The following is a 26,381-nucleotide window of genomic DNA, read 5'->3' as shown; positions in this document are numbered from 1 at the left end:
AAGAGTCTCTGTTATCTCTTTATTTCCACCTGGACTCTTAAACTTTGATTAAGCCATTGGACAGATTCTTTCTTCCTTTGTTGTGTTTTTGGAATCGTCCATTTTCTTCTTGCAATATTTATCCTGTGGCATAACTATTGTCCAGAGGTGGGGAAATAAATTAATATGAATGCATGTGCACGAAAGGAACAACAGCCCTCTTGATATTGGATGTGAACTCTGTTCTGCTGCATGGTCCCTAAATTTGTTCAAGGAGGAGTCTGAAGGAGTAACAGATCTTAATAAAATAGGGTACAGAGGAAGCATCTCTCTCTTTGTTGCAGACCTCCATGTTTGGAAGAGGGAGACAGGAAGCAAATGCTTCTGCATTTTTATCCTGCATTTACTTGATGTTTTCTGGTTCACTCAGCAAGCTTTGGAGAAAATGATTACAGTGCTTCAAAGGGAAACTAATGGAAATTGGTTAGAGGTGTTGCATCTCTACAATAACTGTAGGTGACACATCACTGTCCCTTGGAGCAGGGGTAGTCAACCCTTGGAGCAGGGGTAGTCAACCTGTCCCTTGGAGCAGGGGTAGTCAACCATGAGCCCCTGCCAGAAAATGCTGGCAGGGGCTCATGGGAATTATAGTCCGTGGACATCTGGAGGACCACAGGTTGACTACCCCTGCTTTGGAGCACTAAGGCAGTAGAAACCTATTATCTCTGTGTTCCATTTAAATCTACAGGTGAACTCTCATGATGAAAATGATCATCAAGTGATATATTAGTAAAACTGAGTTAGACTTTAGGGTGTCACAGATATCTTTAGCTTCACTAAACTAGCATGATGAGGTTTCTCTTTCAGATATTTTCTCTTCCACAAATCCAGTTGGAGATTTCAGATTACTGAATGAGATTGGGGTATGAAAGAATTCTCGCCCACTCCCCTGTTGTATCTGCACAGCTGGAAAAACGAAACCTTGTTTTCGGCTTTCTGTTCCTGTTACTGGAACCCAATAGTACCTCCAAACTTAACACATACACACTTTATCTTATGAACTTCTGTCTACTTATTTTTATTTAGGGAACAACGATAGAAAGGTAATGGGTACAGAGTCTGATTCTGGAAGCAGACACATCCCACAGCCAAAGAATTTGATCTTGTTTGCAAAGGAGGCATGGGATCAACCCCCTCTGTTTCTGTTTGCTTCCTCCCCCCCCTCACAAAAGGGACTGACTGTGGTATGCAGACCTATTATAATGAGAATCACCCCAGCAAAACAAAGAAATGGCAGAAATTAATAGAGCAGAAAAATGCTCCTTTGGAGAGAGAGAGAGCGCAGTTCATGGCAAGAGGACTTCATTTCCAGTCTCAAGTCTGACTTGAAGTGGAGTATAGATGAGCAACTGAATTTATTGCCTTGCAAAGGGAAGAACAGGCCAAGTAGGGAATGATGAGGGTGCAGGAAGCCAGAGGGATGAGAGGAAAGGCTGTGAAATAATGGTAAGAAGATAAGTTTATCGCCTTGTTCAAAAATAAACAGTTGTTGCATATCTAAATCAGGCAGATCTCATCGATGTGCATTTAATTAAAGTTTGTAATTACTTAGAGGTTGAGCATTTTCCAGACAAAATGGTTGTTGATACTCTTTTCCTTTCATCGTTTACAGCAAAGAGCCTTTTGTTCTGACAGGGTTTTTCCCCCAAGCCTGAGTGGCATTTTCTGTCCTTTGTTCCACTAAGTGTGTTGCCAGCTGTTTGGATAAGATATGATGAATGGACAAAAATCTCATGAGTGTTCAGACTATTCACTCCTCTACTGCAAAGTTAGCTTTGTTTGGATGATAGTTTGTTATACAGATAGTTGAATTATATCATTGAATGAGCAGACTGGTCGATGTGGGTGGACAAAATTGTTATATGTAATCCAGAAGTGTTAGTAAGCTGGTTTGGCATGTGATCACAGAAGTTACAGAAGATATGGGGAGCACCTGGTAACAGGAAGGCTCATTATATAAATTATTCTTTTGTTCTGCGATCAAAGTGGCACCATCTTCTTCATTATGAGCTGCTGTTCCGTGAGTCATGGTTCAATAATAGCACATTGTCTGTTAAAGACAGGCAGAGAATAGGTGTATGTTACTTTGGTGGGAGAATGGTTTCCTGCATTCTCATTTCTCAAAAAACAGAACAGAAATTGGTGATACAAATTATTTTATTTACTTATATTTAAATTTATTGACCGCCGATCCCGGCCATGCTGGCTTGAGGTGATTTACAGATTAAGAAACCATACAAGTGTAAAATGATACAATATTGGCAGCACAGTCCCATTTGTTCCCTCCCAACCCACAGTCCAGTCCTCGTTCAAACCACCTACTAACCTCAGGGGAAGTTATCTGCCCAGATGGATGGGCATCCAAGGGATTTCTAAAGGAGGGACCCAGATCTTCCTTAGCCTGGCCTCAACCAAATGCCTCGTGGAAGATCTCTGTCGGGGCCCTTAGCTCTTCCAGGAGCTCATTCCACTGGTCAGGGTCAGGACCATAAAGGCCCTGCTCTTGATTGAGGCCAGGTGTACTTCCAGGGACCAGGGACCACCAGCAGATTCAAACTCACATTGTAGAGTGCCCATAAGTAGACAAGCGGTCCTTCAGATATGCAGGGCCCAGACTGCGAATAGCCTTAAAGCAGTGGTCTGCAACCTTCCGGTTGCCACGGACCGCTGCTCCGGAGTGGCGGGAGAGGGCGGCCGGGGGCCCCGCGCACGCGCGGCAGCCCCAGCGCAAACGCGCATGCACGGACTGCCGCGCACACGTTTGCGCCGCCACCATGCCGGCGGCCGCGGCTCCCTCTCCCAGCCCCTCCGGGCCGCCAGCAAATTGGCCACCAAAGCGGCCGATTAGCTTGCGGCTCGGCAAGCTTCTCTTCTTCCCCTTCCGGGTTCCACAGATAGGGGCAACTAGGTCCCCAAGGTATGACTGCCAACAAATCCTGGTGGGAGGTTGGCTAGCCTTCAAGGAGACCTGGTACATTCCTCAGATAGACTCCTGGGCTCAGGAGGCTGTATCTCGGGGATACAATTGAACTCTGACTGTTCCCACCAGATCTGTTTCTACTGTCCTCAGTGCAAAACCCTCCTCAAAAATCAAAGGACATTATAGGCCATAGAACACCTGGCAAGCACTCAAGCCAGTTCTAAAAACAGAGCAGGGTCATGCTATCTATGCCACCATATTGTTATTTGTAATGCCTAAAAGAAATGGTTACTGGAGGGCAATGCTGGATCTCAAATTTGTAAACAGGTACATCAAACTTTGATGTTTCCTCATGGGCACACCGAGATCCATAGCAAAGGCCCTACGACCAGGAGAGTTACTAACTTCCTTGGATCTAACAGAGGCCTATCTACATACCCCTATTTTCCCCACTCACAGAGGGTTCCTTAAATTTTGTCTGTGTGTGTGTGTGGGGGGGGGTCTTTTCAGTTCTGAGCATTATCTTTAGGTCTCTCACCTGCCCCAAGGGACTTCACAAAGATACTAGTAAACACAGTGTTCATCCTCTGACAAGAGGGCAGTCACACCCATACCTCACTCAATGAGCTACTGATTTGTGCACCCTTGTAGCAGCTAGCCAAGCTGCATACTCAAGCGACCATCAATCAGCTGCAAAGCTTTGCTTCATGATCAACAGAGAAAAGAGCCTCCTGACACTATTTCAGCGCATAGAGCATCTGGGCTGATTCTGGACACCAGACATCTTTGCCTGTATCTAGCAACAAAGAAGCTGACAAAGACCAGACAGATGGCCACAGTTTTCATAAGCAGCTATCCAGCCTGGTAGGGTACTAGTGGCCGATTCAGAAGTGGTCTTATGGGGTCGTTTCTACAGCAGCTTCAACAACTCAGGCATACCAATTGACAGTCTCCAAAAACTGTGAGAATTTCCACACATTAGCTGAAATAGAGTCACGCCCGCGGAATGGCAAAGTGTAAAATAATATTGCGCCTCCCAGGCCCTCCTTTTGTCTCGATTTTGTCTGCCGTCTTTTTGCGTGTCTTACCCTCCTAATCTGCTGCTGGAAAAGGCGGAAGGGAGCAACGCGCCTTATACATGTCACACTTTTGCCTGTCAATCAATCCAGGCAACCAATCACCTTTCTCCATATTTTGAATCAGTTTAAAGGTCCCAGAATACATGGTAATTTTTTAAAAATTTCAAACTCTTCCATTGCAATGCCTATGCATGGAATCATAGGTGCATAGTGCTTTTGAATGCCATTTTCGAGAGCCGCATTTTTATTTTTATTTATTTACCGTTCGGGGACCCCCCGCTACCTTCTCTCCCCCTGCCACGTCTGTCTCCAAGGTCTTTTATTTCTGGCATTGCCTACGCACATGTCTGCCTACTCATTGCTCCAGGCACGTCACCATTTTTAAAAAGAAATTCCTGTTCCCAGGAGAGGGAGGCAGGGGCGATACAAACAACTCTAACATGTTTGAACCTCCATACCCTCTTTGAACCTCCATACCCTCTTTCTGCTGATTGCCTGCAGGTTTCTCTCTGCTCGCTAGCACTTTTTAGAGTGGTGAATCAACTTTATGCAATTCCCAAAGAAGCACTTTAAAATGGAGGATGTTGTGAGCTGTCAGCTCGGCAGACACTGGATGTGGGCGATGTCATGTGAAGGGGCCAGAATATAATGCCTACATTCAACTGGCATGACGCTACATTTAACGGGTGTGGAAATCCCCTAGATGTCTCTGTCAAGGTTTACATTGCAGGTCAAACAAGGCCTGCCATGTTGGATGAAGACAGACAACCTTTCCCCAGCCACTCCCCATCTGATGGGAGCATCGGATTTTCATTGACACCATTATGCTGTGCTGGGGTGTGATCCTGGGCACTACTTCCAGCCTGGACTTATGGCCCAAGTTGGAGAGTGAGCTCCCAGTAAATCTGCTAGAACTCAAAACCATCTTCCTAGCTCTTCAGCACTTCAAATATTGATCAGCAATTCATATGTGGGCACAATTCTCTCCCTCACGCTTTTAAACTATATGCTCCCTCTGACACAGCTGGTCCGGGGCTTCGGGCTGGGTTGCCATCAGGATGCTGATGACACCCAGTTCTATCTCCTGATGGCTGGCTGGCCAGACTCCTCTCCAGAAACATTTGCCAGTTATTTGGAAGCAGTGTCTGAATGGCTCAGGCAGAGTGGTCTGAAACTTAACCCCTCCAAGATGGAGGTCTTGTGGCTGGGTAGGAAGAGGAAGGATCAGGAAGTGCGGCTCCCCTGCCCAAACGAGGGGGGGCTGAGTGCAGCTTACGGCTGTACCTGCAACCAGGAATTTGGGCACTGACAAAACTTTCAAAAACGCACTCTGCTGTATTCCAGATTTGTTTACTGCTTGTAATCCGAATGCAGCTGGAGAGCATACAAGGGTCCTCTTATTGTTCAAGCGGTTCTTTAAATACATGCTATATATAAGCTCTAGTATAGGCAGCTACTGTAGAGAATTGAGTAGTGTCCTTTTTTCATAGTTAGTTGTTCTTTTTGTCATAGGTAAATTCCTTTTCTTGCTGATGTCTCTCCTCCTGTCTTGTCCTGGACTTTTTAATGAATTCTAGTTCAGCAATCTCACATTGTCAATTTCCCCTTGCATCTTTGCTGTGGGAGAATTGCCACTCATAGGTCAGCAATCAAATGTCCGGGAAGACTAAAGTATTCTGCTGGTTTCATATTGTTATTTGTAATGTCAATTTATGCACATTTATTTTTTGGCACATATAGGATTGGAATATGAGCAAGTGATTAGGTCTGGGGATTGTGTTAAAGGAACAAAGTTGCCATTTGGGTTTATTGCATGTATTGCTGTGTCATAGTATCCATAATGAAACTTCCTTCTTCATGATTCTGCACTTTCACATTGCATTGTGATTTTTTTCCATAGAACTATATGTAGTTGTTTTGCAGCTTTGTGTATCTTTGTGTACCACCTTTTAGGAAGCTTGGTTGTAAACTGGTTATAAGAAAAATGTGAGAAGCATAGAGTTTTGCAGCTGCCAGAGACTTCAGCCTCCACAAATGCAGTTCCATGGAAATATGAAATCAAAAAAGTGCTGTCAGGGGTTTCTTTCCTAATATTTTGCCCATGAGATGCTGCAGATCATTTCTTGTCTCCAGGGTAACTGTCCTTTTATAAAGCTGCATTTTTGAAATGTATCCTGCTTTCCATTGGCTAATAAAATAACCTTTAAAATATTGCACAAAAAACAGTTTATAAAGCACTCTTTGAAAAGCCCAAACAGAATGACCTTGATTGTGCACCACAAAATGCCTTTTTAAATAAATACATCATTCACATGTGTCTAAAAAAAAAGACAATGTGAAGCTGCTTTGGGTCCCCAACAGGGGAGAAAATAAATAAGACAGGCTTTGGAGGGAAGAACGTTTTGAAGTGCTAGGATGGAGGAAGTCCGGCCTTGCCTTCCTCTGTTGAACAAGGCATGAACAAGGTCCTCTACAAGCCAGTGGCAGGAAGTGGGAATGCAAGGCCAACCCATGAAGGATGAGGTCAGAAGCAACCTCTCGAACTGAGTGTAGAAGTATGCGGATAGTGTACTTGCACTGTCTTTTTCATCGTATTGTACCTTGTGCATGCACACACAAGCTCATACCTTGAATAAAAATATGTTGGTCTTAAAGGTGCCACTGGGCTCTAAATTTGTTCTGTTAATTCAGACCAACGCGGCTACCCACTTGAATCTTGCATGAACATAGGGTGCATTTTCTTGGTCATTGGCTAATTAACTGAGCAAATGAATTGTTGGGTTTAATTTGAACATTACTGCGTTTATAATGTTTCCCCTGCTTGTAACTTGGTAGTTTTAAACAATGAGATCCAAATTAAGTCTGGTAGATATATTTAGGACACAATTTTTGGCTCCAGCTGGACACTCATATTCTTTTTCAGAAGAATAAGGATACAATAAATACAATGCAGTATCTGCTTCCCAAGATGGAAATTGTGATGCAAGATGTCATGTACGTTCAGGAAACAACTGTAAATTGTGTGTGAGTTTGTTTAGAAAATTTGTAAGGGCCTGTCTAGAGACCTGTCCAAGATAGCCCACAATACAAAAATATACAATAAAATCATAAAAACAACAGACATTAATAATCCTGTGCATAAAACAATTAGCAGGCTAAATTGGTCTTCCTAAAACAGTTGTCAGACCATAGAAAGAAACAAAGGTAATGGTATCCCCTGTGCAAGCACCGAGTCATGTCTGACCCTTGGGGTGATGCCCTCCAGCGTTTTTATGGCAGACTCAATACGGGGTGGCTTGCCAGTGCCTTCCCCAGTCATTACCGTTTACCCCCCCAGCAAGCTGGGTACTCATTTCACCGACCTCGGAAGAAGGGAAGGCTGAGTCAACCCTGAGCCGGCTGCTGGGATTGAACTCCCAGCCTCATGGGCAGCGCTTCAGACTGCATGCCTGCTGCCTTACCACTTTGCGCCACAAGAAGCTCTTAAAAAAAAAGAGGCTCTTAAAAAAGAACCAACAAGATGTTAAAAACTGCACTGCTGGGTTTTCCCCCCAGAGCACAGACTAGAAGGCCAACAGCGGTGCTTGACCAGTGACTGACTCCCACTTGGATTCCAAGGAACAGACGAAGAACTTCAATTATTCCTCTGTGGATAGCATCCAGAAGCCTTGTTAGAAAGCTTCCTTTAGGCATTTCAGCTGTTTGCTGTTAATTCCCAGTGTCTTCTTGTTCCTTCACTGTGAGTGAGCAGCTGAGGTTGCATAACAAGGGAAGAACTGAGTAAAGAGACTTTTGCATGCCTGAAAATTAGGGGAAAGGAAGGTGACTGAGGTGAATAACTTGTGTGTTGGGAGGGAGGAGATAGTGTTTAGAATCAGGGACTGTGCTGGAGTTGATAGAAAACTTTTGTGGGGCCACATATAAGACCTATGAAGTTACTTGTCCCTGTTCTATGTGATCCTACACCCTGGCAACAACTGAAGTTTTCAGTCTGTTTTCAAAGGCATGCTTACACATTGTAGTACATTAGGGGTCCTTGAATTTATGAAGAAAATGAATAAATGATGGCAAGAATACATCTTTAAATAAAGCAGTAAGGGCTACTTGGGAGGAGTTAGGGCGGGCCCTGTCTGGGATAAAAACTTGGAGGGCCCATTCGTGGCTCCTGATTGGGTCCTCCGAGGGTCCATCCAAGGCCAAGCCACTCCCCATTGGCTGCTTGGACCGGCCTCACCTAGCCCGGCCGGCGACTCACCGCACAGACAAAGCAGCCAGCCTGCACGGTAAGTCCTTCGGCCGGATTCTTTTCCACCTGGGGAAAGGAGCAGGGAGGCTGCATCAAAGATGCAGCGTCCCTGCTCCTTTCCTGCCCCGGGTCCATTACCACTGGGGGGGGCAGTAGGCGGGGGCTTTTTCCAGCCCCAGGAAGAAGTCCCCAGGTCGCTGCCGGGTCGGTGAGTGGGTGGGCGGTGGCTGTCTCCTGGCCCTGGGAACAGCCTCGCCGCATCACAGACGCGGCGAGGCTGCTCCTGGGGCTGGGAGAAGGCCCCGGGTCGCTGCTGGGGGTGTGTGTGGCTGCCTGCCTTCTCCCGGCCCTGGGAACAGCCACGCCGCCTCTGTGACATGGCGAGGCTGTTCCCGTGGCCAGGAGAACGCCCCAGGTCGTGGGAGGGTGGCCGCGCCGTGCCAGTCCCCAGGAAGCCTTCGCCCTGCAAAGGCTTCCCCGGGGACGGGGGCTATCGCCCATTTTATTTCATTATAAAATGGGCTTAAATTCTAGTATTGTAATAATATAAATGTATTAGAATTGAATATATAATTACAAGAATATTGCCTTGGAAAGGTTCCTTCTTTTTCTGTTGATATTCTATTGCAAACCTTCCTTTTTTCATGTTGGAAGGAGCTACTATTCATCAACAGGGAGTTGCATATCCAGATTTGCTAGTAATCTGGAAAAATAATAAGGAACCCAGTTTTCAAGAATAAGTTGTTCTACCACTGGACATCTCTTGTCAAAGTAAAATCTATCGTTTATCACATAAATTGATTCATTGGTTGCTGTAAAACACAGAGTGGAAAACGTTACTTGAAAAATACAGCGTGTGTTTTGACAAAGTAGAGGGAAAATGAGTATTTGTGAATAATAGAGATGTCATGCAGCAGTATTCAACCTGCATTCACCAGAGGGCAGTATGTGTCTCATGTGCTGTCTTTCGCCTCATCTAATTTACACACCTGCCATTTCAAGTACTTCACTTTTCTCTCTTTCCTCCCTCTTCCCCATCTTCTTGTTTCTGTTGTCTTCCATTCCTTTCAAGTCTTGGCTGGCTTGCAAGAAATTAAGAACAGGGTGTTTAAGATGGCGAAGTTTATAGCTTTGTTCCTGGCTAATAATATTTTCCATTTAGGCAGCACTCTTGGGTGGTCAGACGGCTTCCTGTTCATTACCACAATAATTCTCCCATTAGCCCTGTGAGTGTTATTATCTCCATATTCCAAATGGGGGTCAGGATGAGAGACAAGACCCACTCCTTGAGATAGTGGTAGAAGTAAGATTTGAACTTGGCATTTCCTGCTAAGCTGAGTCTCTTGCTGCTGGTCCCTTTGTATGTTTATTCCGGAACAGAACCTGTTTTATTTGTAGAGTTGCTTTCCTCAATTCAGCGAGGATGCTTTGTATACTGCAAATACAGATGCATACCGCCAGTTGCACTGGGATGTACATTTGGGCCCTATTGAGTTGGCAGGATAGCTACATGTATACATCCCCGTCTAGGCTGGCTATTTGTAATTGTGTGTGGGTAGCTGAAAATCGAGATCTGACTCTGGAAACAGTATCTTCTATGTCATGCATTAGTTTGTATTTTTTCTTCACGGTGTATGCATATTAATTAAGTAAAATGTGTTCCAGTGGTTACTAGAGTGGCTTTCATAGAATCTTAGGGGGACATTAAATGGTGTAACGAAGAATGGATGGGTGCCAAGGTCATAGTTTGCCTAGGGTGTTAAAAACCTTGGGTCAGCTGTGGATGGGTCACCATACCGAAAACGTTGGGAACTACTTAGTTAGATTTAAAGGCGCTCAGGAGAAAGCTATGCACAATATAACTGGGATCCTGGCTCGTATTAAGGATAACTTGTTTCTTATTTTCTTTTTTGTGTTGTTTTTCCCTAATGCTTTTAAATAACTTCACCAAAAAGCAACAACTATTTATGGAAGAATTTGCTCCAAAGAGTTGATATTTCAATAATGAAAGTTGTTTAAAAAGGAAATAGCTCAAATAGGAATTGTTATATAACGTGAGCAGTGGCTGCTATTTCATCCATAGCAATAAAAAAGATCCGTTTTGAAAGGAGTCCAGCTATTTCCTTCTCGGTGTTTTACCTTATTTGCTCTCTTACAAGGCAGGAGGAAAGCAAGATACAGTAATCACATATAGTGTTTAGATACTGTATAAAGAAATATTCAGAGTCCCGGGTTTTTTTAATAGTTATTCTGTATAATAATTGTTATAACTTACTTGGCATTTTAAATCTGTAGCAGTACATATTACTAATGCTGAATATTTAAATCTTAAACATTTGGAGTATTTTTTTCTCTTTCCTGTTGTACTTTGTTCTTGATTCCATCAGAATGCTCAGACCCAGATAAGAAACTTGAGAGTCAGTATTCCTGAAAAATGGGACATACTGTACTTATATGTGCTTCCTAAATGCACATATCCCATAAAGGGCCATGTGAACCTTCAGTTGCCCTGTAATATAGTCAAAGGTCCATAATACTGAATGGCTTTACTAGAGTTCAGATGTCTTACAGAAATCTATGGTGGATACAGTGAGCGTTTTAACAGGTTTCTCCCCACTCGAGCTGAAACCAGACAGGAGGTGGAAGTCAGTCAGTAGCTCTCCAGACATGCTTTAACTCACCTTCTTATAAATCCACATGAATCTGTCTAAAGGCAGTGGAATAGTCAAGCTCTCCCCCTTCATTCAAACAGGAAACAGTGGTTTGAAGGGCTTTAGACTAGACAGTTGCCAGGGATAATCTCTAGGAAGGAATTTCTGGAGATTTCTAGGAAGTGCTTCTGTGACCCAGCTGGTCAGTGGGTGGGGAAATTGATATAAGTCAGGAGGGAGGCCTTCTTTTGTTGTGGAGTCCATTAGGGGGACAGAACTCTTACCTGAGGTCTGCGGCATGTAACAATTTTGACAGTGTGCTCACCTAGATCTTTTCTGCACCGGTGGTGCTGCACTGGGCTGCTGCTGGGTGTTTCAGCCAGAGCAAGTTGTCCCACCTCTTCCCGAGTCCATATGGAGGAGTATTTTCCCTGCCGGACCTGGTCCACCCTGGATATGTGCCTACAGATGAGGCAGCTGGGGCGGCAGGGTTCCATCATACAGCTCTGTCATCAGGGGCATTCCTTTTTATTAAAAAAAACAACACCCCAGGCGACTCCATGGCACTGAACAGCACCACAGAACCACCTGAGGCATTTTTTGTCTCTTCCAGGGTGCTGTATTGGGGGAGGAGCCAAACTTGGATGGCCAGACTCTTCCATTCTGGGTAGCTCCAGCCCAGCATAGGCCCCTGGGTGTTGGCACCCATGGCAGTCTGCATTCCCTTGCTGTGGGGTCAGATAAGGTCTTGAGTCAGGTGAGGCCTGGGACAGCCCCGGCCTGGTGCCAACGTTGTCTGGAAGCAGGCATTAGCCCCACAACTGGACAAGCACTGGTCTGGGCCGAATTCCCCGTGTGGAAATGGTCCTGGGGTGCTGGAGAAAACTTTAATGTAATGGAAACTTGGTAGAAAGCTAAAGGATCTTGTCCTCTATTTTAACATCTGATATGGCAAGTACAGTGAGAGGAACAGAAGGATTTGTATTAAAATGCCTTGCTCAGTCTGGTGCTGTGCTAAAAGTATGCTTATGTACATTTCCTTTTAAATGAATACTTTATAACTTTGGATACTTGTAGTGGTTCTCTGTACCACATAGACCTCTTCCAACTTGGATATGCTACTGTAAAGGGGAGCTCCAGTGAGGGGGAGGAGGCTGGTAGTTGGCAGGCAGTTATTTCTCCAGGTACGCACTCAGCAGTAAAATAATAATATTTTATTTATAACCCTCCCTTGTTGGGCATGAGAGACACAGAGGCAAGGCCTCAGGTCTGGGAAGGGAAGCTGGGACTCCTGATCCTCTCAGTGGGCATTTCTGAACACAGGTGAAGTGGTGGTGATGAGAGAGAAAGAGAGAAGCCTCCCCAAGTGGTAGGAGAAATCTTGAACTGGGCAGAGTGAAATAGGGCCTGCAGGCCCTTTCCACAATAGATACTTCTAAATCCAAAGTGAAAGGTACCAGACTGAAATTATTGACTTGATACCTGAGGGATATATTGATCAGTGTGCTCTCTTCAGTGAACCTTTATAAGCTAGTCTTTATAAGCTAGTCTTCAGTTGGACCACAGACAACAGACTGGTATTGCTGCTTGTGTCATCTTCCTCTTGTCTGTCCCTCACCTATCATCTACCGATTTAATTAGGTGCCTCTGAGTTCTAGTATTATGGGAGACGGACAAAAGCGCCATCTACCTAAAGTTGAGGTATAATTCACAGGTACACAGATGACATCTTGTGGTCTGAAAAATGCCTGTAAACCCTTCTGGGTCCTCCATGAGAAACGTGAATCGATTCAGTAGGCTGTTGCTATTAACTTATTACTATTAATTGTGATTCTTTGTATTGATACTTTTTCATGCTTTCCCTTCAGGCTTGAAGGACCCGCAGCTCATAAGTGACCGCATCCACAGGCAAGATGATGGTAATGACCGGAGTCATGTCGGTGCCTGAACTGGGCTCCACGATCAGCACCCTCGCCGCAGCTTCCAATTTATCTGGGATGCCTGAGGACGGCAGGCCCACTGCAGTGGAACAACCAATATTCCTAATGACAACAGCTGCTCAAGCCATCTCAGGTTTCTTTGTGTGGACTGCTTTGCTTATCACCTGCCATCAGGTAAAATACATGAATAAAATCCTTTTTTTAAAAACGCCATCTGTAAACATACCTTCCCAAATGGTCTGGGGTGAGCCTTCTTCAGCTAAGTACTCGGGTGCTGGAATAATGCTGTGTTCTTGTTCTTGCTGGTTTTGCTTTGTTCCCGGAGGATGACTTCTCAAAAGCTTAATCCTGAATCTCAGCTAGGGGGGCATGAAGCTGTTGTTATTGATTGATTGATTTATATCTCACTGCTCTCAAGATCATCTTGCAGTGGGTTACAATCAGATGATTAAAATACTGCAGTAAAAACTAAAGCAACTAAAACCCCCCTCAATAGAGTGTATATATGCATGGGAGGGGCCCCCCAATCACTCATGCTCTGGCGAAAGAGCTCCGTTTTGCAGACCCTGCGGATCTGCAAAAGCTTCTTCAGGGCCCTCAGCTCTACTGAGAGCTCATTCCACCAGGCCGTGACCAGGACCAAAAAGGCCCTGGCTCTGGTCAAGGCCAGGCAAACTTCCCTGGGGCCAGGAACCACCAGGAGATTAGCAACCACAGAGCAGAACATCCTGTGGCAGCATAAGGCGATAGGCAGTCCCTTAGGTATGTGTGGGTCTCAGACCACGAAGGGCCTTAAAGCTTAACACCACAACCTTCTTGTTTCTGAAATGACTTGGGCTAAGTTAAAGTACTGCCTAAGACCGTTTATGCACTGGGAACTTCACTGCCCCAGCTCCTGTGCAGGAGCACAAATCAGGGGCAGATGATGTGCACCAGGCCAAATGCTCCCCCGTGTGGGTGCAGGAAGAGGTGGGGCAACCCGCTACAACTAAAACTCCAGCTTGCAGCTCAGCATGAATCCTCCAGTGCATAAACGGTCTAAGTGAAACCCTCAGAAGAGAAATTGTTTAGGCAGGTTGTGCCATGTCAGACTCACTGAGCCTGCCCCGCTTTGCCCTGTTACATCCTTGGATTGTATAATATTGATGGAATGTACTGCCACAAATGGTTGGTGCATCAGGAACAGTGCAGCCTGCTTTCAGCTGAGAGGACTATCCTTGTTATGTGACGTTATTGTCTATAGCATGTATGAGCAGTTTCTGTACCCTATTTTCATACAACAAAATAATGCCTAGCTGATCATTAGCGTATGGGTTTGGCTGCCTCTTTGAACAAACCCCTAGGTGTCAGGATTGGAAGGGGTTTTTTTTACTTAAGGTATAATCCTGAAATTCAGTGAATGAGTGATACGTATGGGACGCACTTTCATTGACAACTTGGCTGTTTTCCCACAGTATTTGTCTCACTATTTCCATTGCATTATTTCATAATCCACTTTGAGTTTCAGTGAGAAAAGATGAATATAAATAAATAAATGTGAGCTTGTCAAAAGGAACTTGGCACTTATACCCTGCTGGAGAAGATAAATTATGTGTGAGAGAGCTATACTTGAAAATCCCAGAGCATGGTAGGCTGTGCCTACTTATGTGTAAGATTATAGCTGCCAGAAAGTTTACCTACAAACTCAGTTTCTTCTGCTTACCATACACTTATAGTGCCCAGATCTTTAGTTTAGTGATGAGTCCATGCAACCAATGTGTAAGGAAAAGCAAAGAAACGCCAAAGCTATGGGACAGGGGTAGTCAAACTGCGGCCCTCCAGATGTCCATGGACTACAATTCCCAGGAGCCCCTGCAAGTGAATGCTGTCCATGGACATCTGGAGGGCCGCAGTTTGACTACCCCTGCTATGGGAGATCAAACTTGCCCCCTCTTCAGTCATGTTGTCAATATAGAGAGACAAACTGGTATGCCTGGCTCACCCCTTGGTATTAAGTAATCCTAAATAGTGATCAGTACTTCATCTTCTGAGGCATGTGAACCACCTACATATCTCATTAATTCAGTTGGCTGACTGAATAATGCTGCACAATTAATTAATTGAAGCGGAAGATGAGCCTTGATTCATGGGGTATAATAACCTTTGGGTCTTATCTTTCCATTTCGTAGTTCCATCTGGTTCTTAAGGCAGCTGCTATTGAGCAGTTAAAATTTCTGCCCATGGTGTCTGTCCTAACAGTGAACTCTCTGTACAAATGACTTCATCAAACCTAGCTGCTCTCTGTACTGAAGAGGACATTTTTTGTCCTCTCTTCTCTGTTCTCCTGCTCCAGTTTTTGTCGTGCAAGGCAGGGCTGCGAAGGCACCAGGTTCACACCTGCCAATTTTATCGTTCTCTTTTGTAATGCATTCTGCTAGTAACCCCATGGGATGAGTAACATACAAACCCCACAATTTATCTACCTGAATTTAGCTCCTGTGTTTTAATGAACAGATAAGTGACAGTCAGAGAAGCTGGCTAGTTGCTGAAACATCTGGCAGAGTGAGATTCAAAGAAGAATTAGTCCTCTGTGAGTCAGAGTAGCATCTTCCCTGTCATTGACTCAGACAGCAATTACAAATCTCATCAATGTTTCTATTTCAGGGCATGTTCCCTAGAATAGCTTCAGCTTAGATCAACAGGCAAGTTTCAATAGGTGGAGCATGCTGGTGATATTTGCCAATCCCCTCCCCCTTCTGCTGTAGACTTCCAGCTTCTTCGCTCATCCTGTTCAGGAGGATCCTTCCAGGACCAGCAGCAGTGTGCCAGCACTGTTGGGAAAGAGAGTTGGACTAGATGTAGTTGTGATATGATCCAGCAGGACTTTTCTTTGACTATCATTATATCAGTTCCATAGTTCCTATTATGTAATGGCCGACATTGACTGATCAAAAGTGGGATGCTGGGTTAAGGCATATCCTGAACATACTTTGGCTGTGGCATTTCCTTCCTGACTTTTATGAATCATACATAGCTAATTGGTTGGTTAACCGTGAAGCCTGGGAGTCACCAGAAATGAAATGCTCAGTATCTTTCCACTGTATCCCATACGGCTGGCTGGATACAATGGCATTATAGCAAAGCCCAAAACACTAGAGGATATTATGCTTTAACTAACTAGACAAGGTTGCTCCAGTCCAACAGTTGACCATAGTTCATGATGGACATTCTGATGTACTCTCAGTTCAGCCTGTATCAGCTTTATAAGGATTTTAACCAGTAATAAAAAATAAGTTACTGTATTTGGGGGGGGGGAATCTTAAAATATAATTCAATTTAGTTACAAAATTGTCAATGAAATCATTGGTGTTGAAGAGCACTGATGGGATTATATGCTCACGGAAGGGGCAATCAATATACAGAATTGGGAATTTCTATGCCATGTGTAGTAAAATAATTTTGCGCATGTGTGTTTTAAAACTGGTTTTCTGATAGTTGTATTGACTCATTCAATCTACATGTCTGCTTTGAGTTTAAGGAATGGTGTTAAATAGCTTTATTGTCTTAAACAGGAAATGGGTTTGTTTTCATTTTTTGGTGGCTAAGTGAATATTTATTGATTTTTATTTGCTTAGATATGCCCTGGTTTTCTCCTCATTGAGGTCTTGAAGCTGCTTACAACATTGCTCTCTCCTCCATTTTATCCTTACAAAAATAACTTGTTGGGGTAGCTTAGGCTGAGAGAGGAAAGGGAAAATGGGCCAGGATCGTCCAGGAAGCTTCCATGGCCGAGTGGGTTGAACCTGTACTTCCTTGTTCTAATTCTACTACATTACAAGGAGATTGAATATGATAAAGCACTTTGAAATTTGAGATTGAATATGATAAAGCACTTTAAAATACCTTCCTTTCAACTGACACAGATTTCATTTGGATCTCCAGGTCAGTTTTATAAAAATAGACGGACTTGTTGAAAGTGCTTATGGTTATGACTCGTTCCTTCCAGTCCATTCCCCAGCAGCCCCTGAAAAGCTAATGCTGAAGGCTCTGAGAACCATATAACTATACAGCCACATTGCCCGGGGGCTACAGTGAGAAGGGGAAACCCGGTGAAATGGTTCCTGTGCCAGTGATGGAAGAGGAGGCAGATTTTATCTGTTTTCCCCCTCCCCACCTCAACCACATTTTTGTCTGCATGAGTCATGCATCCTTGATATCAGCTTTCAGAGGTCTTGAAACATGCTGGGTGAAGTGGGACAGTTTTGTGAATACTGTGTTGGCTGCTCAAAGGAAGCAACTATTAAACATTCACTTGAATCTCTCTATTTTGTATACATGCACACATAAAATGCAAAGTTATTTGCTTTGTAATAGCAATTCAACATATAATCATTATTACACATGAACAGATGGAGAGTTTCTAAGATCACTATGAGAGTGAGGAATAGCTTTAATGTGATGGCTGACTTGCATTTTCAATTTTCCCTCCCTCACTTGGACTCGCTTTGCATTGTGATCTGTCGCTGATCCTGGTGCCCATCTTTTTCTCGTCCAGATCTACATGCACCTGCGCTGTTACAGTTGCCCCAATGAGCAGCGCTACATTGTCCGGATCCTGTTCATTGTGCCCATTTACGCTGTTGACTCGTGGCTCAGTCTGCTTTTCTTCACCAATGACCAGTACTATGTTTACTTCGGCACTGTGCGGGACTGCTATGAAGGTAAGGTTTGGGAAGGCATGGAAACAAAGCTGAATAAAGGGAGTATTTTGTGTGAGCATGAAGATATGAGAAAGAAACTCTTTTGTGGGTATTCTACAGATAAGTCCTAGTTAAAGGTTGTTTATATGCTTATAGGATAGGATGGGAAAGTGATCAGGTATCCTGGGAAAGCTATAATAATGGGTGATGTGTGGGGTTGCTGGCAGTTTCTCTTGTTCAGTGTAGCAAGACCAAGGGAAGACGAATAAAGATAAAATTGTATTGGAATCTAGGCATTTCTCCCATAGTATGAGAAAGTTGTACAGATGAAATAGATTTGCTATAAAATAAGTATCTACATCAGCACCAGAGATAGATGAGAATTAAAGAATTTGCAAAGAGGCAGGACACTGGTTTATCATATAGAAAAGAGAACTTATAATTGGCTCAAGCAGCAGAATACTACAAAACTGATGTGAAAAGTCTCTCTCAAAACATGGAGAGTGTCATATTAGGCTGGGGACCGGCAGAGCATTGGGTCGCGCCCGCAGGGACCGCGCCCGCGCGGGCCACGCCCATGCTTCAGGCCGCACCCGGCCGCGCCTGCGGGCCGTGCCCACGGATCGGGCCGTGCCCGAGGATCGGGCCGCGCCCGCGAGCCGCGCCCGGTTGCGCCCGCGGGCCGCACCCGCGGATCAGGCCGAGCGGGCGCGGCCCGGCCCTGATTCCCTCTCCCCGCCCTCCCGCAGTAAGTAGCTTCCCGGTCCGCAAGCTTGCGGCCTGGGAAGTTTTTTACTGCGGGGGGGCGGGGAGAGGGAGCCGCGGCCCGGCGCCATGGCCTTTGCGGCCCGGTGCCGGGCCGCGGCCCGCAGGTTGGGGACCACTGTCCTAAAGCATCCTAAAGTTTTCTAGTTATACTTCTTCCAGCTTACTGTTGAAGATGTTTAGAGCAGGGGTAGTCAACCTGTGATCCTCCAGAAGTTCATGGACTACAATTCCCATGAGCCCCTGCCAGTGAATGCCAGCGTTTGCTGGCAGGGGCTCATGGGAATTGCAGTCCATGAACATCTGGAGGATCACAGGTTGACTACCCCTGGTTTAGAGGACAACCCAATCTTGCTTTTGGTATTGGATGAGACAATGACTAGATTTGCGTTCCAAAACCAAGGAATCCATAACTTTTATCTTATCCCATAAATAAAGGGAACTCTCCAGTTGAGAACAGATCTACAAAACCATAAAGAGCCTACTCAGAATAGGTCCAAAGAAATAAAACATTGTGAACACAGCTTGTCACCTGCAACTCAGACCGGTTCCAGTGTGTCAGTAATGACCTGCATTGTATCCTGGATAGTTACACATCTCTCATAATCCTTGAGTGGCAGGGACTTAGTTGCTTACAGAGAGCCCTCTGACCTAAAACAGCTTCTCTTCTACAACCAAGAACCAGTCAATCAAGGCGCCGTTTCATGAACCAGATTGTACAGGGAACCAAATACCGACTTTGTCCTTTTGTTCACTTAGAGGCAACATGATCACAGGATTTATAACAATCTTGCATATCCCACCTCTTGACGGATGTTATTTTGTTTAATAGTATTTCTGTAACATCTTGTATCCATGTATCCAGCACTGCATGTTGTTAATCCTAATTTCCTACCAGCAGTTGGAGGTAGCCTTGCCCATACTAAGTGAACTGACTACTCTTCTTATTGGATCTTCTAATAAATCAATATATTTTAATAAAATCTCTCCTGCCAACTCTTTCTGTTGTTGAATGTAAAAACATGATCCTAGTAGGTATATGCTGCAGTACATTTCATGCACTAACTTGCAAAAGCTGATGCTGGAACAAGTTTTGCTAGTATTTAAGGTACAATGGACTACTATACTATTCTGCTGATATTATTTTAAATAAATAACAGCAAATCTTACTTTTGGTATCAGATGATAACATATGGGCAGAAGTTCTATCTTTGGTCTAGGCATCCTCTGTTATTATTTGTTGAGCAGCAATATTTACAAAAGCACCCTGTACTGTGAAGGTTGGAATCTTACTTTAAAAACCTTTCATGTGCCCCCCCCTCACCCCAAAGCTGGTAATAACTCTTGGGAGCCTTGCCAATGTTGATCATGATATTTTCTTAAACTACTAACTCTTTGTACTTGTAAAGGAAAGGCATTGTTCTCAGTGTCACATGTATCAAGCAACATTCACATTACTTGCGTACAATAAATTATTAAGCTTGTGGTATACTTGTACACTCAAGCATTCCAAGTTGCAAAGTTTGTGTGTGTTTTTTTTTTTACTTGGCTATGCTGCTAATCATATTCATCTGATTTCCTTAAACCTTTCGTGCTTGAAACTGCTCTCTGATCTCTGATTTGGAAGACTGTACAAAGATCAGAAAGAACTAAGGGATTAATTTCTGCTAGCCATAATTCTTTGAAGGCTACAGACCACACAACACTGCTCTTTCTCTTTGGAATAAATTTTTGTAAATTTGTAAGATGAGGCATCTTCAGGGACTGAAGGAGTTAAGTGAGGATTGTACTCTTCTCCCCATCCTCAACAAACTTCCTGTGATTTTAACATATACACGACCGGCAGGAATTGAGCAGTCAGAGCTTTTCCCAGCAGAAAAAAAGAGGGTTAATTTACTGAATTTTAACTGGCTGTGCAAGGTATTAAAGGCACTGAAAACTGGGCAGAACAAATAGCTTCTTAGGCAGAGTATTCTCTTGACATGGTAGGTACAGGTCCCATGAGTTAAGATAGGAACTTGACTTCTCCCCAGTGAACAAAACTTTTAAAGGTTCCTGACCCAGCTCTATCTGTATGACTTCAGTAAAAGGCTTTCAAAGAATTGTGGCTATAGCAAGTAACTTATATGTATTATGTTCTTGGAGAAAGTTGTACTTCATTCTTTATATGGTGCTAGCACTATGTATAGTATTGGGGGGGTAGCACGTGGCTAACGCGAACCGATTGAGGGGTCAGTGGGCTCTTCATGCCTTGGAGACTGCATTGGGCCTTGATGCCAGATGGCAGATGCGCATGTGTGCATGCACAATCCAGAGACCGTTTTTGTTCATCCCCATTTTCCTTGCACTTGTTGTGTGTGTGCCGTGTTTATACAAAGGCCCTGCAGGAAGCCTGCTGTTTTATGAAACTCATCTCCTAGCAACAGCTATTATCCTCTCTGCCTCGCCTAGGGATTTTGCAAACATCGCAACATCTGCTCATAGGGTCAGCCCACATTCTAAAGTTTGCAAGTTTGTCCCACTTGATGTGCTGTATGTATGCTGAGGGATTGGCCCCTCCCCTCCTATGTTGTCTGTATTGGGACAGCTCAGAAAAAGCAGGAAACAGGAGAGGGTGGGAATCCGTCTTTGTTAAAAGGGAGCTTTTCCCCTTGAGAAGAATACCCTGGAAAAAGCTAACAGAATATACAGTTTTTAATCCTAAAAAGTATCAGTAAGTGCTTCAGACCAAGCACGTGCATGCATTCCCTCCCCCCCTTATAAATCATTTTATAAATGCAAGCTTTCTATAGGATTCTGTTTAGTGATATTTTTAGAGGTTTTAAGAAGTAATCCTTTTTGGCAATTAAATGTCTTCTTACACAGGGAAAATGTCAATGATATTGTTGCCATAATCAATGTGCTTCCTTGAATATGGTGAGAGTACATCTGTCTTCTTTTCCCTTCTAATTTCATCTTTTCCAAGAGTGTGGAAAGGATAGTTCCTGCTCCAATTAACCCTTCTTATTTTAAAGGGCAGGAAAAGAGGCCTTCTGGGGGGAGCAATGTTTTCCCCTCCTACCAAAGATATAGCTTACTTTGTGGATATTTGAAGTCAACAAGCTGTTTGTTGCAATGATAAAAGCTTCATAAGACAAAGGCATTTAATTTTCTGGGACCCCATATAAATCCTATGATAAGTACTGAAGAAAGCCTGCTATGGTGTCAATGCAAGAATTGCATTTGAGCAAACATCAAGACCAGGGATGGGCACGGACCAGAAGATTCTGTTTTGGGGTGTTCTTGAACTGATCCCCTGAATCAAAAGCCTTGAAACGAACCGGTCAGTTTGAGACAGTCCATTTTGCTTTTCCCCTTTGTTTCCCTGGCACGCTCAACTTGCTTTATATAAGAAACAGCGTGATTTGAGTATTGGGAATTATTCCAAATATATATTTGTGTTAGGGACATGAAATTGTTGGGTGAATTCTGGATATTTCTGAATCCTGATTCCACAGTCCTAGGAACCTGCCCACTCACAACTAGCCTAGTGTATGGCCGTGGTTGAAGCCCAGCGAAATTGTGATTTTCTAGATGTGTAAAGGTATCCCCTGTGCAAGCACCGAGTCATGTCTGACCCTTGGGGTGACGCCCTCTAGCGTTTTCATGGCAGACTCAATACGGGGTGGTTTGCCAGTGCCTTCCCCAGTCATTACCGTTTACCCCCCAGCAAGCTGGGTACTCATTTTACCGACCTCGGAAGGATGGAAGGCTGAGTCAACCTTGAGCCGGCTGCTGGGATCGAACTCCCAGCCTCATGGGCAAAGCTTTCAGACGGCTGCCTTACCACTCTGCGCCACAAGAGGCTCCTCTAGATGTGTAGGAGCATGTATAAATTCCTATGTGCTTGATGAACAAAATTATAAGTGCCAGGTTATCCATCCTTTAAAAACAAATCTGACTAGAGAGCCAGTGGGTCATACTGAAGAGGGTCCCATCTAGCCCTTTGGTGCTTGGTAAGTATCTGGATCAGAGACTTTCAAAGCAAACAGAAAATGTACAAGGAAATTTTGTGTTTTATCAAAGAGCACTCCCCTGTCTGCTGTTGTACATTATCAGTGTCCAAGAATGACACTAGGGAGCACTGTGCTTCTGGAAATGGCATCTTAATTGAGATGCAGAAGAATTTTGAACAAATCTTGGAATGTGTTATGGAAGAGGGCTCAAAGCTCAAACTGCATAACTGTTTTGGTAAAAGTTTGGTGAGACAAGGTTCATGGGAAATCAATTGCATACAAACTAATTCTGCGTATGTTCACTGAGAAATAAGTTGTACTTAGTAGAGTGGAACTTATGGCTTAGTGTGTAGAATTTCAACCCTTTCTGGTCTCTTTTAGAGAAGAAAATATCCAGAAATGCTGTGAGATCGCAATCTGGAAAATCTAGCATGTCCTGAAAATAGCCTAAGCAGGTCTATTCAGAATCCTACTGAGGTCTAGTAAGTGGGGCTTACTCCAAGAAAGTGTTTCTAGGATGGCTCTGGTAGAGTTTCAGTGGAACATCTTTAAGTCTGTCTGATAGTTGCCTGCAGACTTGCTAGACTCTTTTCTAATGTCCTTTAATGAAATTAGAATATTTTTTATGTTAAGAAATTGGTTCATTATTATCTGCAACCTCTTATAGCCTTTGGCTAGAGAGGTTGGGTGTTTTTCACCTTGAAAGCTCCCCAGCACCATGCCTGTAACTCGTCCGTAGTGACTTCACAAGACGCTGGCCACCAACTGGAAAGCTGATATGTATGTGTGTTTTTTTTGGAACTGAGGACCAATTTGAAAGATGGGAGATCCATGCATAGCTCGCCAGAGTTTTTTTTTTTTAATGGAATAGTAGCCATGAATTGTGGCTGATTTGGATCAGGGCCATGGCTTGGAAGGAGAAGAATTCTCCCACCTGCCACATTTTCTTAAACTCAAAATTCCTCCCCTTCATGGAGAGTTGCTATTTGCACAGTGGGAAAACATACAAGCACCAACACCCTCTTCCCAATGGGAACTGTTTAGTTGTATAAATGCTTGGAAGCTCCATTCTGGCTGAAAGGCAGGGTATGACTCTTTTAAATAAGCAACTTGTCTAGTTTAGCCCTGGAATAAGCTAGAGGTTCTCTTCCATGCAGTTTAGACTTCTTTCTGTTGTTATACTGTCAGGCTATTGATCGATTCTTCTGGTTTGTTCTGTTTTTGCAGCCTTTGTCATCTACAACTTCCTTAGCCTCTGCTATGAGTACCTTGGTGGGGAGAGTTCTATCATGTCAGAGATCAGGGGGAAGCCTATCGAGTGAGTATGCAACATTATCTTATATAACGTATCTATATGTCCCTCTTTCGTGTTAGTGCATGCTTAAGGAGGCATGTATCACAGTGCGAGGAGGTAGGCCAGTGCTAGTAATAGGAAGGAGAAGCCCATGCAACAGTCTGTGGCTGGCAGATTGCTGGGCAAAAATGTTCCACATCTGCCTCCACAGAGATGAGGCCACCAGAGGGCATATGAAGTTCACCGTCCACTCCTGCAGAGGACTCAAATTGGGATAAGAGGGAATTGAATCTTTTCTCTGGTCCCTCCCATCTGGACTTCCCCTTTATAGAGAGCCAGTTTGGTGTAGTGGTTAGGAGTGTAGACTTCTAATCTGGCATGCCAGGTTCGATTCTGCACTCCCCCACATGCAGCCAGCTGGGTGACCTTGGGCTCACCAGGGCACTGATAAAACTGTTCTGACCGGGCAGTGATATCAGGGCTCTCTCAGCCTCACCCACCTCACAGGGTGTCTGTTGTGGGGAGAGGAATGGGAAGGCGACTGTAAGCCGCTTTGAGACTCCTTCAGGTAGGGAAAAGTGGCATATAAGAACCAATTCTTCTTCTTCTTCTGCCCTCTATAGCTAGCTTTGTGGAAAGAGGGGTAAACCCAACTGTGCCTTTCTTGGCTGTGAGCTGGAGGAGCTTAAATAGCAGTTCCTGCTAGCAGTCCCTACAAGTTCCTCCCTGTTTGGGTGGTTTATGAGGAACCTGCCCATCCCAGGTGTTGCCTCCCATCCCAGGGAAATGATCTGTGTCCCTTTGTGGCCAACTTTGCCCTGGTCTTTCCCTGGCCTGACCCTATGAGACCCCTCTTTGGCTGTGGAGGCACAGCTTTGATTTCTGGCCTGCCAGGGCTTGAAGCCACAGCATTGCCAGCTCACCACCCACTTCTGCCACTCTGAGGAAGCCTGTCTCTGAAGCTACGCTAACTACTGGCCTTACCGCTAGGGCTGTAGATAAGCCCTGAGTCCCTTTCTTGCCCCAGCCAAGGAGCTGAGGCCCTGCCCTCCTGATCCGTCTGAGTCATTGGAAACCCAACTGTGAGGCAGGCATGGCTTGATCCCTGTTTTGTGCTCACTGCTGATTGCACCAAAGTGGTTCAGGCCATTATGTTAATAGCTTGTGAATTGTACTTAGGCCATTTTGGTATTGTTCTTTGCCTTTTGGCTCTGATATTGTTATTCCTGCCGTTTATGTATTCTGTGGTACATGAGAAATAGGCCAACCTTTTTTCCCTGGTCAACATCTCTGGTACAAATGGAGAATGCCGTCCGCTCTGTTAAAGTGAGTAGCGAGCATTGCCATTAATATTAGTGGAGATGGCCCTGGACCATGATGGGAGAAAGGAAGTTGTGGTGGAAAAGGGGAGTTCTAAATCATATACCTGCTTTTGTTTTGTTTTTTAATTAGCTTGCTAGCTGGATTTTAAAACCCCTTTCCACAAAAGCTAAAAGGAATATAATAGCACTGTTATTACAACCTAAAATACCATAACTTTCTCTGATAGGCTGTCCTGCTGTGTTGCTTTTAGGTCCAGCTGTATGTACGGCACTTGTTGTTTATGGGGGAAGACATACTCCATTGGATTCCTGAGATTCTGCAAACAGGTATTGGCCCGAGAATCTGAGCTGTGAGCTAGCTGACTGCAGCAATAATTCTCCTCACGAGATCTCTTGAAACAAGGGCCTGTCGAGACTTCTTAAGGCAGCACCAGCGATAAGAGTATTTTTATATTTTCTACATTAAGAATTTTACTCTCCCTCTTTCCCATTAGTTAGGATCCAAAATACAAATGCATTTCAAATAAATGAACAGTACAGCAAATTGTATTCTGGGCTGTTTTTGATATGCCAGCTTGGTTTTCTCAAGGCCGCAGGGACCTGGCCACAGGTCAAAAAGCCTTTAGTCTCACACCTCTAGCCACACCCAGCAGAAGAGGAAAGAAAGCTCAGTCCAGATTTTATTCAATAAACATGGCAATGAAAGTTCTGTCCCTGTGAGCGTGTCTCCCTGAGAGGAAGCCGCTGTCTTTGTCAGCAAGAAATGCTGGGTTAAATGTCACCGTAGCATCATCAAATCCTACTAATTGCTCTCCCCTCTGAAAAGGTGACTACCATTTTAAAACACTAGAAATGGAGGGCAGCTATCGAGTTGCACTTAACCATCTAGCCTTGAAGAAATATTTTTGAACTATAAAACAGGAAATTATGAAGCGCAGCCTCGCTTGCTCTGCTTATGTAACTTAGAGCTTTACTTTTCAGCCACAGCCATGCTCTGCAAAAAGAGAATCTGTGCCTTTTCATTTTAAAAAAATTATGAAAAATGTTAGTACAGAAACCACAATAGGATACAACCCAGAAGTCAAGCATAAGGGCAGCTTAATTTCCAGTCACTTTACTGTCTCTATGGTAAAGGTAAAGGTATCCCCTGTGCAAGCACCGAGTCATGTCTGACCCTTGGGGTGACGCCCTCTACCGTTTTCATGGCAGACTCAATACGGGGTGGTTTGCCAGTGCCTTCCCCAGTCATGACCGTTTACCCCCCAGCAAGCTGGGTACTCATTTTACCGACCTCGGAAGGATGGAAGGCTGAGTCAACCTTGAGCCGGCTGCTGGGATTGAACTCCCAGCCTTATGGGCAAAGCTTTCAGACGGCTGCCTTACCACTCTGCGCCACAAGAGGCTCTTTTTGTTTCTATGGTAGTACGAGTTTAACTTGGAGTGTAAAATGA

General features: G+C 44.3%; 1 protein-coding gene across 6 annotated transcripts in view; it reads left to right on the top strand.

Annotated features, from left to right (window-relative positions):
* Nucleotides 1-26,381, top strand: part of TMEM184B (transmembrane protein 184B) — a 46,461-nt gene that overhangs the window by 5,550 nt on the left and 14,530 nt on the right. For all 6 annotated transcript variants that reach the window (XM_077339525.1, XM_077339526.1, XM_077339524.1 and 3 more), the window contains exons 2-5: nucleotides 12,804-13,049; nucleotides 17,410-17,575; nucleotides 23,542-23,632; nucleotides 25,182-25,257. In XM_077339525.1, coding sequence (XP_077195640.1) covers nucleotides 12,849-13,049; nucleotides 17,410-17,575; nucleotides 23,542-23,632; nucleotides 25,182-25,257 — 534 coding nt within the window. In that variant the 5' untranslated portion in view covers nucleotides 12,804-12,848. The remainder of the gene's footprint in view (nucleotides 1-12,803; nucleotides 13,050-17,409; nucleotides 17,576-23,541; nucleotides 23,633-25,181; nucleotides 25,258-26,381) is intronic.

This window comes from Paroedura picta, chromosome 5, assembly GCF_049243985.1.
Source record: "Paroedura picta isolate Pp20150507F chromosome 5, Ppicta_v3.0, whole genome shotgun sequence".
In the NCBI taxonomy this organism is placed as follows: Eukaryota; Metazoa; Chordata; class Lepidosauria; order Squamata; family Gekkonidae; genus Paroedura; species Paroedura picta.
This window is presented reverse-complemented; position numbering and strand designations above follow the sequence as displayed.